The sequence below is a fragment of the Mangifera indica genome, chromosome 9 (genome assembly GCF_011075055.1).
Source record: "Mangifera indica cultivar Alphonso chromosome 9, CATAS_Mindica_2.1, whole genome shotgun sequence".
Taxonomy (NCBI): domain Eukaryota; kingdom Viridiplantae; phylum Streptophyta; class Magnoliopsida; order Sapindales; family Anacardiaceae; genus Mangifera; species Mangifera indica.
The window spans coordinates 16,802,925-16,819,135 of NC_058145.1; the positions used below are offsets into that span (position 1 = coordinate 16,802,925).

General features: G+C 34.8%; 4 protein-coding genes across 4 annotated transcripts; 2 read left to right on the forward strand and 2 right to left on the reverse strand.

The window, feature by feature from the left end:
- Nucleotides 1-973: 973 nt before the first annotated feature.
- LOC123225115 (GDT1-like protein 5) lies at nt 974-4,183 on the forward strand. The gene is made up of 12 exons (XM_044648982.1): nt 974-1,248; nt 1,353-1,421; nt 1,507-1,566; nt 1,659-1,706; nt 1,957-2,048; nt 2,122-2,158; nt 2,264-2,311; nt 2,627-2,695; nt 2,870-2,914; nt 2,991-3,052; nt 3,733-3,805; nt 3,895-4,183. Exons 1-12 carry the CDS (start codon nt 1,219-1,221, stop codon nt 3,961-3,963), a joined length of 702 nt encoding a protein of 233 aa, XP_044504917.1. The 5' UTR covers nt 974-1,218; the 3' UTR covers nt 3,964-4,183.
- Nucleotides 4,184-4,360: 177 nt separating this feature from the next.
- LOC123225113 (sugar carrier protein C-like) lies at nt 4,361-6,286 on the reverse strand. Its single transcript, XM_044648979.1, has 4 exons — nt 6,151-6,286; nt 5,727-6,049; nt 5,008-5,643; nt 4,361-4,934 (listed from the first exon to the last, which is right to left on the reverse strand). Exons 1-4 carry the CDS (start codon nt 6,284-6,286, stop codon nt 4,500-4,502), a joined length of 1,530 nt encoding a protein of 509 aa, XP_044504914.1. The 3' UTR covers nt 4,361-4,499.
- A 1,369-nt stretch (nt 6,287-7,655) lies between these two features.
- Nucleotides 7,656-9,730, reverse strand: LOC123226347 (sugar carrier protein C-like). The gene is made up of 4 exons (XM_044650850.1): nt 9,595-9,730; nt 9,181-9,503; nt 8,117-8,726; nt 7,656-8,077 (listed from the first exon to the last, which is right to left on the reverse strand). The coding sequence occupies exons 1-4, from the start codon at nt 9,728-9,730 to the stop codon at nt 7,656-7,658; spliced, it is 1,491 nt and encodes a 496-aa protein (XP_044506785.1).
- A 506-nt stretch (nt 9,731-10,236) lies between these two features.
- LOC123226477 (thylakoid membrane protein slr0575-like) lies at nt 10,237-15,944 on the forward strand. The gene is made up of 9 exons (XM_044651003.1): nt 10,237-10,628; nt 11,374-11,420; nt 11,496-11,598; nt 11,960-12,046; nt 13,366-13,449; nt 14,614-14,667; nt 15,339-15,419; nt 15,555-15,600; nt 15,712-15,944. The coding sequence occupies exons 1-9, from the start codon at nt 10,362-10,364 to the stop codon at nt 15,783-15,785; spliced, it is 843 nt and encodes a 280-aa protein (XP_044506938.1). The 5' UTR covers nt 10,237-10,361; the 3' UTR covers nt 15,786-15,944.
- Nucleotides 15,945-16,211: the final 267 nt, after the last annotated feature.

Consider the following 16,211-nt stretch of genomic DNA (forward strand, 5'->3'; position numbering starts at 1 on the left):
TATTTAAACCGAATTGAATCTAAATAAGAATTAATTTAAGTTTGACTTAAATCTAAAATATTTAGCTCAAACCGGTGGTTTAAATATTGAAGAATAATGCCAAAAAAAAAAAAAAAAAGAAGGGTCATAAATGAAAGAGAAAGAGAAAGAGAAAAAATAATACCAAGTAATTTAAAAAACATTCTGGAACATTTTTGTTATGAGGGATGGAACAAAGCATTAAGTAAGAAGCATCTGTAATTATATTAAGTAACAAAAGAGATGCTACAAATTTCCCGATGGATTTAGATTTCAGCAAGATCTGAAGCCAGTTTCTGTTGGGCTTACTGTCTGTGTCAAGGCTCAGGATTTGCCTCATCCCTCTTTTTTTTTTTAAAAGGGAAATTGATTAATAGAAATTTTTGTGGATTGTAATTATCCTTGTTTTTAAATTACTATTAAGAATTATTTTAGTGATCATTTCTGAATTAATATTAGAGATTAAACCCGTTGATAAAATACTAAGTTTATTTCTTAAATAAAAAAATTATAAAGTTTGGTATTTTAATAAAATAAAATAAAATTCTATCTTTTAAATTAAAAAAAAAAATTGGATGAATAAAGTCTTGCTATCTTGAAAACGTGATTCACAAGACTATATACGTGTAATGGTAGTATCATGTATGTAATATATGCGAAGAGACGCCTTGTTTCAAGTGAAGCGTCCTGATTCTCCTGAACTCTGGATTTATTTTCAGAAACCGGAGATGTTGGAAAGTGGGATTAGGTAGCCTTCCTCATATATTAACGCCCTTATATGAGCCTCAATCCACTTGTTAAACCCAAACTTGAAACGAGTAACATGCCTGTTCATTCCTTCCCTCACATACCAACGTCCTCAGATAAACCTCAATCTTTTTTTTAAACCTTTTACATGTCATATTTTTTTGGTCTTGCCTTCCAAGGTTTTGAATTCTGATATTTTGAAAGCATAAACAATTATATCCTGAAGTTTGATTCTCCCTTACAGCCATGTGAACGCTGACTTTGTCTTGACATTGACGTGTTGCTCCACTCATTCTCGTACTAACAATAAATAATGCTAATTTAGTATTTCAAGTGAATGGGTCTAAATTATATTTGTTGTCACATCCTCTATATAAAAAATCGGAATACATAGCTGAAGAAAAGGCTTCCAACAGGTGGGTGGGAAAATCCTCTTCTACATTCTGCTGCAACATGGAAGAGATGAATTTGTCAATGTTGCATGTATGCTGCTTTCAGAACTTGATTAGCTTCTATCTGAACTGATGACTGTTTAGTGTTTACCTCTTGATTTATATATTTGTTGTTATCTGTTTCTCTTTGCACAGGCTTTCACCAAGTCCCTTGCTATGACAGTGCTTTCTGAAGCTGGTGATCGCACATTTTGTATTTCTGCTGTGAGTTTGTTTTCTAATTCATTTAAATGCCATGTCTATACATTTCTGAACAATAGCTGACATTATGAGAATATTGTCTTGAAAGATCTTGGCCATGCGCTATCCGAGGAGGAGTGTGTTTCTGGGATGCCTGTTCTCTGATATAGTAAGAATATTGCATATGTATTTTGCAGTCAAACAAATAATAATCTTGATTTTCAAGCTTCTAACATGGTATATGATGTGACTGTCCTGTAGGCAATGACTATAGTCTCTGCACTAATCGGTTGGGCTGCTCCTAATCTGGTAATAAGTAAGAACAATGCTATTTGCATCTAATTTTAAGTACCTAAATAAAATATTATTATGTAAGTTGATTGGAGAGCACAAAATAAACTTTATGCCGAAAGCTTATACACATTATCTAGGTATCCAATTAGGTACTCAAAATTGGGTGCAAATAGATTTATTGAATATGTAATGGTAATCTATGTTTCTGTTATTCATTTGATTATGCCCATCTGGGAATTGAATCATTTGATATGGAACTATGCAGATTTCTAAGACTTTGACTCATCACATAACAACCTTTCTCTTCTTTGTCTTTGGACTCCAATCTCTCTGGGGAGGACTCACTGAAGATGATGAGTAAGTACATTCTGTTAAAATAAGGTTCCTGGTTCTGTGACAATATTGATCACAAATTTGTTTCCTTTAACAGTGACAATGAAGAATTGACTGAAGTTGAAAAGGAACTGGTTGGAGTTTTTTTTTTTTTTTTTTGTGCTTTTTTTTCTCTTAAAATTTATTGCATTGGCTCAATGTAGATGCCTTTTTTTTTTTTTTTTTCTGAGATGATCCAGGATGCCGATTTGAAGGCTAATACTGAGAAATCTAAAGCAGCCTCCACAGTAAGTCCCTTGTAAACTTCAAAATAACAATAATTTCATGAACTTGTTTAGTTGATTTTCTTGATTCATCATGCAACATGTTTTACTACATTGCCCAATAACACAAGATATATACCAGAAATTGCATATGACCTTTTTAATAAGAGAAATGTTATGTATATCTAGTTTTGAATACCCAATTAAAACATGATGATACATAATCTAGATGTCTAATTGAATAGTCGTAACTGGATGGAGATAGCATTGCCTTTTCAAGATACATAATAACCTATTTTGTGGTGTTGCTGCTGCTTATGAATTGAATATGTTTTCCAGGGAGATGAGGATCTGAAGAAGCACCAGAAGCCAATTCTCACTCATTTCTTCACACCTGTATTTTTGAAGGTTCTTCATTCTTTTCTCCATTTTTCTGTGCCAAGCCAATAAACTGATTTGTAATTACAATGGCAAGGCCCTGTACAGAATGATTTGCAACAGAATTGCGCAATGTGAAATACAGAATTATAATAGCAGAAAACTAAATAGATCAGTTACTAAATTTGGCCTTTTCTTACACAGGCCTTTTCCCTAACATTTTTTGCCGAGTGGGGTGACAAAAGCCAGGTTCTAGTCTTAACTGTTAAATCATGAATCATCTTTGCTTCAAGGCTAAATAAAAATATATTGGAATTTCTTGCAGTTAGCTACAATTGGATTGGCAGCACATGAGAATACTCTAGGAGTTGTTCTTGGAGGAATAACGTATGCTTTTTCATCTTGCTGAACCGTTTTTCCCTTTCTAGGGATGGCATAGGATCAAAATATCTATTTGACAGTAACTGCAAGCTATTCTTAAGATAGTTTTTGTGACATTCTGCTATGGAACCGGTTCCTGTCAAGATATAACATACGCTTTTTTCATCTTGCTGAAACTGTCTTTCCCTAGGAATGGCAACAATATCAAAATATCAATTTGATAGTAACTGCAAGCTATTCTTATGATCTATAATCCGTTTTGGACACAGTTTTACATTTTACAACCAAAAACACATATTTACAGTTTAAGATATTAGGACCATAGACTTAGATCTTAAGATCATATGCAAGATAAAAGATCTAAATTTCACATTAAAAACTCTAGTGTAAACTTTATATGATTTGTTTTTCAATCTTAATAATTAGTTTTTGAGTCAGTTGCAATCATGTAACATTACAATATTTGCACTGCCCTAAAAAGGAGCTAGAATACAATCTTAACCTTAAATCTTATATCAGAAAATATAAACTTTTAGTATAGGTTTATATTGAGTTTTGACTCTTCAACCTTAACAAAGTTCTTGAAGTGTAATGAAAGCGATTTAAATATTTAACTAATCTTATCTTAAAATTAAAAAAAAAAGGGTAAAATTCTTAATTATAATTATACTTGATTAATTTATCAGCGGACAAGCAATTTGTGTAGTGGCAGCTGTTCTTGGAGGAAAGACCTTAGCATCAAGGATTTCTGAGAGACTGGTAATTTTCTTCATTTTTACTCCCTCTTTATTCATCAGTTTTTACATGTAAAGAATTGCTGTTTGATGTCAGTTTTGTATTACTTGTAGGTCACTGTTTTAAGTGGAGGTCTCTTTCTGGTTTTTGGTATCACTAGTTATCTTTCTCCTCCTGCCTGATCCTCTCTATTCCCTCTTAAGTGCCGCAAAGAACTTCCTTCTGGGTTCAGATCAGTCTCAAAAGGGGAAATAAGCTAAACCATTCATTTCTTTATTTACTTGGTCTGAATTATACATCTGAAATTCTTGTGTGCTCTGGCTAAGTGACTGATTCTCATTATGCTTTTCAGTTTTTAGCGAGCAATTTTAAATATGTTGGAATTGGCCACCACTTTGTTTACAAGAAGATTTTTTATATGGTTTAGTTTTGTTATGTGAGTCTAATAGAATTTGAGTGATATTTTTGGTAATTTAAAATTCTTTATACACGTAATTGTGTAATAAAAAAATTTTGGGCAAATAATTTTATTGAAAACAAATTATGGGTAGTGGAATGAAAATGGAAAACTACCTCTAATTAATAATTAAAAAGAAACAATTACAGGAAAATATAAGGAACAGTGATTTTGTAAACTTGAGAAGAAGAGTCAAGCAGCTAGAACCAAAAAGTGACAAAATTATTCCTGAAATTACCAAATTAAAATTCTAGTTGAACTTCAGAGTTGAGTGGGCTCTTCAGGCACATAATGCTTCCAAAACCAGTGTTCTCTCCATACTCTCGACATCTCTTCAATGGGAATGTTCTTGGTCTCCGGCAGGAAGAGATAGATGTACAGAGTCATTATTCCGACGAAAAATGCGAAGAAGACGAACAGGCCGAACTTCATGTGACAAAGCATCAACAGGAACAGCTGCGCAATCAGAAATGTCATAAACATGTTTACACAAGCCACAATACTTTGCCCCGCCGATCGAATCTCCAGTGGAAAAATTTCGCTCGGCACCAGCCAGCCAAGCGGGCCCCATGACCACGCAAATGCAGAAACATATGCGCATATGAAGCTCACCAGAATAATTGCATACCATTTTGGTAAATCAGTTACTTGACCCGTTAACCCGAATTTCCATCCGATGAAACCTGCCACCAGGCCCTGCATATATGAATATGAACAAATGAAAACCTGTCGAACCCAGAAACAAGATGCAGTTTTTGTTTTTAATTACCTGGAATATGAACATTTGTAATCCGCCTTCAATAAAGAGAAATCTTCTGCCCCATTTATCAGTTCCATAGATGGAAACAAAAGTTGCCAACATGTTGACAATGCCAGTGATGACTGCGGAGAAAAGAGAGGCGTTGTCTCCAAACCCAATTGTTTTGAAGAGCACTGGAGCGTAAAACATGACGACATTGATTCCAGTTATTTGTTGGAAAAATGGAATCAGTACGGCCATGACTAAATGGGGTCGATAATGTCTCTTTCGAAGGTTCCTCCATGGATGTTTCACTTGCTTCGATGCTTCACTGGCTGCTAACAAATCGTTAAACTCAGCTTCGATTTCCTTGTCGGTTAAACCGCGGATGCGCCTGAGCATTGCCCGAGCTCTTTCTTTGTCGCCTTTTTCGAGCATGGAGTTTGGAGTATTGGGAAGACATAATGCTGAAACGAAAATAAATGCGGCAGGAACCATGGCTCCGCCTAAGCTGTAGCGCCATCCTTGACCGCCTTTGATCTTTTGACTGAAATAGTTAACCAAATTCGCCACAAAAATGCCTATCGTGATTGACAATTGGAAGACTATATTTAGAGATCCACGGTGCTTGTATGGAGCCATTTCTGAGACGTATAGCGGCACAGACTGAAACAATTTGCCAAGAAAATTAATCAACACCATTGAAATCATATATGAACTTTCAACGAGTTTGGAAGTAAAATATTTACCTGGATGGAAAAACCAACGCCAATGCCCAGTAAAATGCGACCCACAATGAGCATCCAAATGGCTTCAGCGAAGGCATTGATGGCTGCCCCGGCCAAAAAGATCAAACCGCCGAGCATCATGGAAATCTTTCGCCCCAACTGTCTGGTCACCCATGATGCAAAGAAAGACGCCACCAGCGCAGCCAAATACAAAGAAGAAGTAAACGAAGTCAAGTAGAAGTCATCAAATTTGCAGTATTGATTGGTCGATTTATCCAAGGCCTCCTTGTGGTAAACAGATGGGAAAAACTTCATCAGAAACGGCGCCATAGATGTCACCCCACCTAAAACCATCCAAATTAAAAGATACAAAAAACCAAAAGGTTTAAGTATAACACATCTTGACCCATGAACAACTAACAGTGATTGAAGAAATCTAGCTTACCAGAGATACCAATATCATATCCGAAGATCAAGCCACCAAAAGCAGCAACAATGCAGGTGACCAATACATAAGAAGTAACGTTACCAGGGTATTCTTTCCCATTCTTACTACTCTCAATACCGAAGCCTCCAGCCATATATATCAAAGGAAGCAATCCTTAAGCGAGAGAGTGGTGAAATAAGAGGGGGTTTGTGTTTATATAGATCCAGGGATTTTTAGATAAGATATGGGAAGTTCGTAATGAATTTTGAAAATGGTAGTTTCCTTAAATAATTCAACAGTTTGTTATTGATCATATTAACTAATTAGTTTGTGAAAATCTAGGGTTTGTAAATAATATATCATTGAAAATCTTTCTCCAAGATACATGGACAAGTTGGTAGAAGAACAAGTCAAGGATAAAGACTTGATATTCATGGATAACACTTAATAGATTTTATCCATATCTCTTAATTAAATTCATGGTTATGTAGAACACTTACCATAAGTCTTAAATTATTAATAATAAACAAAAGTGGGATGTTCCACTTAAATTTTAGTAAGCTTGCACTATCATTGAGTATTACATCCTTAAAATATTAAGTTTTTACTTAAACCTAAGATACATATTAACAGATTAACAGTTTGTTATTGATCATATTAACGTATCAGCTTATGAAAATCTAGGGTTTGCAAATAATATAAAACTAAAATTTTTTTTCCAAGATACACAAAAAAGTTGGTAGACGAACAAGCCAAGGATAAAGACTTAATATTAATTGATAACTTTTAATAGAGTTGATCCATGTTTCTGATTAAATTCACAGTTATATAGAACACTTATTATAAGTTTTGAATTATTAATAATAAAAGTGGAATGTTCTAATTAGGTTGTAAGTTTGAGTTTCTTTACCTTAGTGAGCTTGCACTCTAACCAGAGCATTGCATCTCTAAAATCTTAGGTTTTACTTAAACTTATGTGAGTATCCAATTATGGAGCCTAACATAATTTTTTAAACGAAACCAAGTTCAAATCAACTATTCCCATTTCAAGCTTACAACATTTTGATTCTTCAACCTCAAGCTTCGAATAAATCCTATTTCTTATTCTTCAGACTTGAACTTTATATTAATCTAATTAAACTAAACTTGAATCAAACAATACTATAACTCTAGTTCTAATAACATAAAATGTGGGCAGGGAATAATTGAAAGATTATTTTGACTACTAAAAAAATAAGTAATATTATGGCACATATGTTTCTTTAGTTTTAATTTAAAATCAAAAAATCACTCAATGGAATGATACTTATACATATATAATTTGAATTTTGTTTAAAAATATCAGCTCAAATTGAGGAATTTAGATAAGGCCTCAGCCTTAAGTTGAAGTAATCAAAATATATATAAAAATTATCAGCTCAAATTAAGGAATTTAGATAAGGCCTCAGTCTTTAATTAAAGTAAACAAAAAATGAAGAATGAAATTAACTACAAAAAGAAATTAATTAAAACTAAATTATCAGCTAAACTTGAGGATGTTCATCGGGAATGAATCTCTTCCAAAACCAGTGTTGTCTCCAAACCTGTTGCATCTCTTCAATGGGAATGTTCTTGGTCTCAGGCAAGAAGAAGTAGATGAAGAAAGTCATGACAGCGACAAAAAACGCGAAGAAGATGAACAAGCCGAACTTCATGTGGCAAAGCATGTTGAGGAACAGTTGAGCGACCAGGAAAGTCATCAGCATGTTTACAGTGACGACGACGGTTTGCCCGGCTGACCGAATCTCCAGTGGGAAAATTTCACTCGGCACTAGCCAACCCAGCGGCCCCCATGACCAGGCAAAGGCAGCGACGTAGCAGCAGATGAAGATCACCAAAAGAATTGCATACCATTTCGGCAGCTCGGTTACGTTTCCGGAGACTCCGAATTTCCATCCGATAAAAGCTGAAACCAGAACCTGGAAAATGAACAGTTGAATTCCACCTTCAAGGAACAAAGCCCTTCTGCCCCATTTATCTGTACCATAAACTGAAATTAGCGTTGCCAACATGTTGATGATACCAGTAATGAGGGCAGATCCGAGAGAGGCTTTGTCTCCGAAGCCGATTGTTTTGAACAGCACAGGGGCATAAAACATGACGACGTTGATTCCAGTTAGCTGTTGAAAGAAGGGAATGAGTACAGCCATGATCAATTGGGGTCTATATTTTCTTTTAAAAATGTTCCTCCATGGATGTTTCACTTGCTTTGAGGCTTCACTGGCAGCCAATATGTCGTCAAACTCGGCCTCGACTTCCTTGTCAGTGACGCCGCGGATGCGCTTAAGCATGGCTCTGGCCTTCTCTTTATCACCTTGCTCCAACATGGAGTTTGGAGTGTTGGGGAGAAATAATGCAGAGACGAAGATGAATGCGGCAGGAACCATGGCACCGCCCAGACTGTAACGCCATCCGTGGCCTCCTTTGATCTTGGAAGTGAAATAGTTAACCAAATTGGCAGCGAATATGCCTATTGTAATGGCTAACTGGAAGATAACATTCAGAGAACCACGATGCTTGGCTGGAGCCATTTCTGATACGTACAGTGGGATTGACTGCGATTGAAATTAATCAACAAGAGTAAGAGTTACCGATGTATATATACCTTCATGTATGTATATGTATACATATGTAAGCTCATGATGTAAATATCAATTCAGGATTTGAGTTAGAAATCTTCGACTCAAAACTGAATTTTATCAAAAAAATTTTGATAGCAACCCAATCTTTCAATTTTGTGGTTAACCAAACAAACCCAAATTGAACTTTAAAACATGTCAGTATATATGAAGGATGCAATTACACACAATCAGTAAGAATTTCAACTGAAACAAATTCTGTTGATTCGATTTAGTTTTGAATTGCGTTGGATTAACATAAAAAACTTATATAAAAAAAATTTAACCATAACCCGAATTTTCCCTTGTTTTTTTATATTGGATTAACGCATGGTATTGAAGATTGTCAATATCACATATTTGCAGTACACTGAGAGAGTTATAAATTTACCTGAATGGAGAAACCAACACCAATACCCAGCAAAAGTCTACCAACAATAAGCATCCAGATAGCCTGAGCAAGAGCATTGAGAAGAGCTCCAATGAAGAAGATCAAGCCGCCAAGAAGCATGGACATCCTTCTGCCCAATGTCCTTGTCACCCTTGAAGCAATAAAAGATGCAAAAAGGGCAGCCAAATATAGAGAAGAAGTAAACAGAGTCAAGTACTTATCATTAAACTTGCAGTATTGGTTGGTAGATTTATCTATGGCGTCCTTATGATACACAGACGGGAAGAACTTCTGCAAAAAGGGTGCCATAGATGTCACCCCACCTGATAAAACCAGAGAAAAAAAATTGTGGTTCGATTAAAATAGATTAAAAAAAAAATAGATTCATAATTTTTATTATAGTTGAGGCCTTACCAGAGATGCCAATATCATATCCGAAGATCAAGCCACCGAAAGCCGCAGCAAGGCAAGTTACCATTACATAAGGAGTGAGGTGGCCGGGGTATACTTTGTCAGCCTTACTGACGTCAATGCCAAAACCTCCTGCCATCGTTATGGAGACAGATGGGGAGAAGACGAAAAGGATGAAGAATTAAGTGATGGGAACATATACATCTATATATACGTGAGAGAAAGAGAGAAGTAAGCAGTGTTTTAGTAGGAGTTCAATGACTTTTTGGTCTCCAGGACAAATTCGAACTCTCTATTTGTGGCTTTTTTAGCCAAATCCAAAGTATTATCCATTGCATTTATGATTGAATATGTGTTGAACAAGAATTGAAATTATATTATAAATCTTTTTTATTCCGATTAAAAAATATTGTAGTTAGAAAAAGAATTGATAAGTTTCAGACTATTACGTTAAGACAATTAGACAAAGATTTCACCCTGTAAACTTCTGAAGATTGAAAAAAAAAAAAAAAGTTTGATGGGTGAATAATTAACTTTTTTAAAATTGAGGGGTGAGACTGTAATTTATTAAACCTTGGGTGGGACATGTATTTCGCCTTATATTAAATATTAATTTAATATTATTCTTAAATTTTTAGCATAAGCGCAGCGACACGTAATAAAAATTTTGGCGGTTGAGGGCTGCGAAACTGTAGCCTCTCATTCATTCGTCTTCTTCAAAGAGCTGAAGCTCATCATCATCACTCCACAGAGAAACAAAGAGGGAAGCAATGTCTACAAAAGCACTTCCATTAAGGATAGCATCAAGTACTTTATATATTCATCATCATAATCACGATCGTCGCTTTGGTCTTCTCAATCATCACCGTTGCTTCCTCTTTACACATCCCCCTTCTCCGCCTCCTCTTCTCGCTGGTAAACGACACCGTATTAAGCTCACTTTCGTCTCCACGGCTGCGGATTCAACTCAGCCTTCCTCAGCTCCAGCCTCTGCTGACAAAGCAATTGTTACCGATGATGAATTCTCCCTCGCTAAGGTATGCCTCCTGTGTGGGTAATGAACTCCTTTTTTAAAATTTTTAATATAGAACTTGAAAACTGTGAGAAGAAAAGAATGGCTTGTTTTTTAATCTGAAACTTTAATACTTGTTTTAACAACTTGAATGGTAACTCAGTAGAGAAAACTCGAAATATGGATATCTCATGTTATCAGTACGGAATGTCGATACTATAGAATGAACTTCATAGAATTTTAGAAGATCTTGTAGTTTGTGTTAGTGGTGTCTTTTCAACTGTAGGACTCTCCGGCGTACAGATTAAATAATTCTCTGCTTTGGAAAACAGAAATACAGAAAATCTTTTGAAAAACTTTTAACCTGAAGTTTGAAAACAAAATTTGAATATAATCGTAATTAATTAATTGAATTTTAAATTATAATAAAAAGTTGTTTTGGGGTTTTTCAAATACAATATTATCTCGTTTATAATAAGTTTGTTGTAAGTTCTTTGGAGGGATTGGTTTAAATTATATCCGTTGACATCTGGTTCGTTTGATATAAGTAGGTCTTTATGCCCAGAAGTTTGTAATAGATGATTAAAAATTCAAGTTTTATGACACTTTCCCATAATTCCGGGGAGGTTTTATATGGATATTCTGCTTGTATCTTTGTGAGTCTAATGACACTTTGCCTCATGGAAACTATCTGGTTGCCAAACTATTGAGAGTTTATTACACTGAATAATCGTTTCTCAAAATTTCTGGGTTTATGTAATACTTTGCAGGTTTCATTTGGTGTTGTTGGACTAGGTCTTGGAATCTCCCTCCTGTCGTAAGTGTTATTTTTTGGGAATTTTTTTTATTCCAAAGTCTGGGGATACTAAAATAGTCACTTTGTGACCAACAGGTATGGTTTTGGGGCATACTTTAATATCCTCCCTGGATCTGAGTGGTCAGCAATAATGTTGACATATGGCTTCCCCCTTGCCATTATCGGAATGGCACTTAAGGTAAAAGTTTCTAGCATATCTTTAAACACCCTATAGTTACTCATGATTCCTTGAGTTGCATTTAAGAGTATGCCAGTGTTCATAATATCATATATATTATCATCCTTATCAGTGAGGGTTAACTGTTGCAGTTAGTAACATTTTTCTGTATTGGCATATTTTGTTTAGACTTTGCATGTAATGCTAAATTGTTTTGTATGTAAGATTGGTTGTATCCATTTGTCTGTTCAATGTTAAAATGCACAAGAAAGGCTTCTTTCAAAGATTTAATAAGTATAACCAATTTTATGGAAGTCTACATCATTAAGGGTTATATTTTATTTTTTCTTATCAAAGTATAGCTCTTTTTAATTTTATGCAGTATGCGGAACTCAAGCCAGTCCCATGCTTAACTTATTCAGATGCCCAAATGTTAAGGGAAACATGTGCCACTCCCATCCTTAAGCAGGTAATTTTACCACTCCTGATTACTTCATCCATATCAATAATTTAAGCAAATAATGCCTGTGTTATCGTAATTAAATATTCTTTGAGTATGAGGCTATATTATTCCCATCTATGGACTTTTTCTAGTTTTATATACCACCTAACAGGATCTAGTGCTTCTCATGTACAGGTTGATATTGACATCCTTTAGCAATCTTTTGATTGTATGCTTGCTTCGTCATGGTTATTTTCTTCAGCACTTACATTTGTATAGCAATCTTTAATTTATGTGCTAAATACAACCTCATGTTTCCTTGTTTCTAGCCATGGAAAATTTGGAGAGCTGTAATTGATTGATGGAATTCAATGCCTTTATTCCTAGTTTACAAAGATAATATGCGAAGAGAAGAATTGCCCTACCCTTTTCTTGACAGATTTTGACCTCACAAACATTTAGGGTTAAGCATGATCAGTTTTCAGGATGGCTAGAGGTTATTTCACCTGGTTAAAATTACCTCATTTTTTTTGGTTGGGCCTTAGAAAAGTGATACTAAAATGTGTCTATTTTGAAACACAATTTTATACTTATTTACACCTGATATGCATTTGCCAAAAAACGTCTGTTGTACATTTCAATTTCTAAACCAAACTACAAGGTCATTAATTGCTTCCTTCATGTTTTTGAGCTCTGTAAATGAATGTTGCCTGCAGAGCCATTAATAAGTAGCTCTGTCCTTCCATGGATTTCCTCTGTCAAAGTGTGCTCTCTTTTTTTATAGTATTCCTTCATGATGCTAAATTCGAGAGGATAGCAGGGAGGAGTTGCTTGTGGAAAATTGAATCTTGCATATTTTAAGATACCTTTTGCTGAATGAATTTTTTCAAACAGAACAGTCTTGATGTTTAATGATGATTTAGAAAGGATAGAAGAAAAATAAAGAAACAATCTTCATAGCTTCACCTTGCCTTGTGTATCTGTTGATGTAAGATAATTTTGTGCCATTAATCATTTTGATCTCAAAGGTTCATGATGATCTTCCAGCAAAACCCATTGTATAAGTTGGATGAGTTTATTGATTCTCAATGACCGTTGTGCCTATGATGAATGATTGTCTATCTTGTCCATCCTTTTTTTTTTTTTAGTATTGTTATTACCTGTTGTCCATTCTCACTCATAAAAACATGTCTGATTATGTGTGTACTTATATGTACTATCACTAGATTGGGCAGGCTGCATGTTCTGATCTTGGTGTTTGTGATTTCAGATTCTCATTATCCTCAAATTTGCTTCATTACAGTTATGATGTTTGAATTAAATTAACTTTTGATATTTTTTATTAGGTTAGGAATGATGTTATAAGATTTCGTTATGGGGATGAGCAGCATCTAGATGAGGCATTGAAAAGGATATTCCAATTTGGTCTGGTATTATTTCAACACTACTTATGCTGCTTGATGTTTGTTTCTGGATTATACAATTTGCCAATAAACGAAGCTATTTAGACAGAAAATTTCTTAATAACAAAAATTTTCTATTCAATGACACTAGTTGACTCAGTAATCAACTACTGTCTTTTCTTTTGTGCTTCAAGTTCAATAATCTGGTTTTTACTGTCAATTCCTATTCTTGAAAGAAATAAGCAAAATAACCATCCTTTGTTAAATCCTGTGTTTGAGAGGATCAAGTTTTGATTTGAACTATGGAGAGAATTGAAATGAAAACGATTGAAAAGCACTGTCAACAAATTGGCATCAAGGGGTTGGGCCAAACCTAAAGAAAGCATGGCCTGCAATTTTGTGGGTCATTCCATAGGCCTATGGGGGTAAGGCTTATGAAAAAAATTAAAAAATCAAAATTATCTAATATAGCGAGTCAGCTCGCTAAAGGCCCATGGAGGCACGATCTAAGGGGCCCTGGGTTGTACCCTGCCCAGGCCTTGCTATCTTGGCAGGCTCACCACGGTCCATGAGCCTGGCGGCCGTGCCAAAAAGGACATGGCCCAGCCTGGCCCATCAACATCTCTAATCAACAAATAGGATGATCTAAATTGGATACCATGCATTTGAGAGGATCAAGCTCTGTTGAGAGACAAATTCCCATTGCATTTGAAATTGACTGAAAAGTATTTGCAGGAATCTAAATTTAATTCGATACGTTTTTAATGATGGGATGATTGTCTCTAATAAAAAAATATTTGCAATTTAGTGTAGTGTATATCTATCTTAAGGATGCACATAACTCCTGTTTACTGTCGATACTTTCTACTACTACTATAATAACCTTGGTGGATTTTATGATTTGAAATGAATGCATCATGACAAGTAGGTGGGGGTTAAGGAGGGGAGAGGGCCTTAATTAATTCACAGATTGATGTACCAAGTACAATGTTTTTTCCATTGACACAACTTTTTTGTTTGTGTTGTTAGTCAAGTCTTGCCCCAATGATCTGAAGTAAGACTGAGCCCTTGTAATACTTAATGACATATCATCTTTATGGCACATTCTGGTGTAAATTCCATCTCTCTTGCCATTTGAATAGTGATTTTGTGCTCTGACGCCAGGTTTTTACTTTAATCTTATTATTTTAGGGTCGAGGAATTCCCCGGAGGAATGCACCTATTCTACAAATGATTCGCGAGGAAGTACGTTAATTTAACTTGGATTTATTTTCAAACAGAGAATGTGGTGGTTGTCATTTCTCACAATAAAGCTGCAAAGTTGTTGATTTCTATGTGATCGTCGTTATATGCTTTTCATCAATGATATTGATATGTCTCTTCTCAAAAATAAAAATAAAATTCATTGTATTATTAGGAATATGTTATCAAGTACCACATGATATCTTATTATATTATCTTGTATGCAAGAAAAACTAATGAAGGATGTGCTTGCTTTTGGTCATTTAGTCATCTTCTATCTTAAAGCAATCATGCACTGGAGATAGATCGAGGTCCTCAAATGTAGAAGATGTCTTACGATATTTTTCCGTTTCTAGCACTAATCTCTCTACAATCTCACATGAGTTCATTTGAACAGTTGTCTTGATCTCTATGATTCCTTTTTAGACCATTCCAAAATACTCTATGGACAAGCCTTACTGAGTTCATTTAGGCATTTTCAATTATAGAGCAATCATGAGATGTAAACTTCTTGCACCTCGGACTTTTACATGCTATTGCTTCTACTTCTCTTATACTTCTACAATTGTCTCAACAAGAAACATGTGCAACTCACTTGAAGCCATTTGAAGCTCAAAAACTCTTTTCAAGGCTACTCTCTATTAGCTGTTTTCTTATTTTGTTACATGTCTTAGGTCACAGAAGATGGTAAATACTCTCTAGTCTTGGTGTTTGAGGCAAAGGCTCTGCAGCTGTCAGATTTTGAGCAAAGACAGGTAAAACACAGCACAAAGTTGCAGCAGCACTGCTTCAATTATTTGATGTGATCTTTATGTGAATGTTTTTCCCACCTTGCAATAGTGAATAATATAACTGCATACTAATTTGTTTATGCTATATAATGCATTTAGGCAAAATTTGCTTCATTCTTTGGGCCGGGGATTACAGCTGAAGTTGGTGAGTTTTAGATTTTAAGTATAATTTTTGAAGAGTAAAAACGTGAGAGGTTCTTAGAATTGCTAGAAGCCACATATTTTTGCGGTCATGCTGACTAACATTTTGATACAGGGAAGGGATCAGAGAATAACCTTTATGAAGTTAGACTTATTTCAAACACCAGCCCCAATGCATCACCTGCCTGATGTGCATGTTGTTTCGTCTATTCCTGCTACCTGTATTGTCTTTCATTCATTAACGTATGCTCCTATTGCAAAATTTTGTGTATGTATATATAGATTCAATGTGAAAGACATTTGGGTGTCGATATTAAATTTTGATTATTGAAAGATTAATTTGTTGAAGGTTTGATATGAACACTGAGGAAAGGGTTTTAGTCTCACTATCTTATGCAAAAGAAGTCAACTAGTTTCAGATTTATGTTTCATTTTATGGAAAGAACCCATTAGGATCTTTCAGCTTTATGAATAATTTTATTTAGTTTTATTAAACATTACTGATCAAAAACAGAAATATTTCAATAAGGTATTTTCACAGTATCAAGGTTATGCATAAACTTATCATTAGAGTGTATAGCTTACACAAAATATTGTGAAAATTAGTTGGTGTTT

Coding starts and splice junctions, on each gene's coding strand:
- LOC123225113 (XM_044648979.1), bottom strand. CDS start 6,286: ATGGCTGGAGGCTTCGGTATTGAGAGTAGTAAGAATGGGAAAGAATAC. Junction 5,644..5,726: donor GCGTTGGTTTTTCCATCCAG/GTAAATATTTTA, acceptor AAATTGTTTCAG/TCTGTGCCGCTATACGTCTC. Junction 4,935..5,007: donor TACAAATGTTCATATTCCAG/GTAATTAAAAAC, acceptor TCATATATGCAG/GGCCTGGTGGCAGGTTTCAT.
- LOC123225115 (XM_044648982.1), top strand. CDS start 1,219: ATGGAAGAGATGAATTTGTCAATGTTGCAT. Junction 1,422..1,506: donor GCACATTTTGTATTTCTGCT/GTGAGTTTGTTT, acceptor TTGTCTTGAAAG/ATCTTGGCCATGCGCTATCC. Junction 3,053..3,732: donor GTTGTTCTTGGAGGAATAAC/GTATGCTTTTTC, acceptor TTAATTTATCAG/CGGACAAGCAATTTGTGTAG.
- LOC123226347 (XM_044650850.1), bottom strand. CDS start 9,730: ATGGCAGGAGGTTTTGGCATTGACGTCAGTAAGGCTGACAAAGTATAC. Junction 9,504..9,594: donor ATATGATATTGGCATCTCTG/GTAAGGCCTCAA, acceptor TGGTTTTATCAG/GTGGGGTGACATCTATGGCA. Junction 8,727..9,180: donor GTGTTGGTTTCTCCATTCAG/GTAAATTTATAA, acceptor TTTCAATCGCAG/TCAATCCCACTGTACGTATC.
- LOC123226477 (XM_044651003.1), top strand. CDS start 10,362: ATGTCTACAAAAGCACTTCCATTAAGGATAGCATCAAGTACTTTATAT. Junction 12,047..13,365: donor CCACTCCCATCCTTAAGCAG/GTAATTTTACCA, acceptor ATTTTTTATTAG/GTTAGGAATGATGTTATAAG. Junction 14,668..15,338: donor TACAAATGATTCGCGAGGAA/GTACGTTAATTT, acceptor TACATGTCTTAG/GTCACAGAAGATGGTAAATA.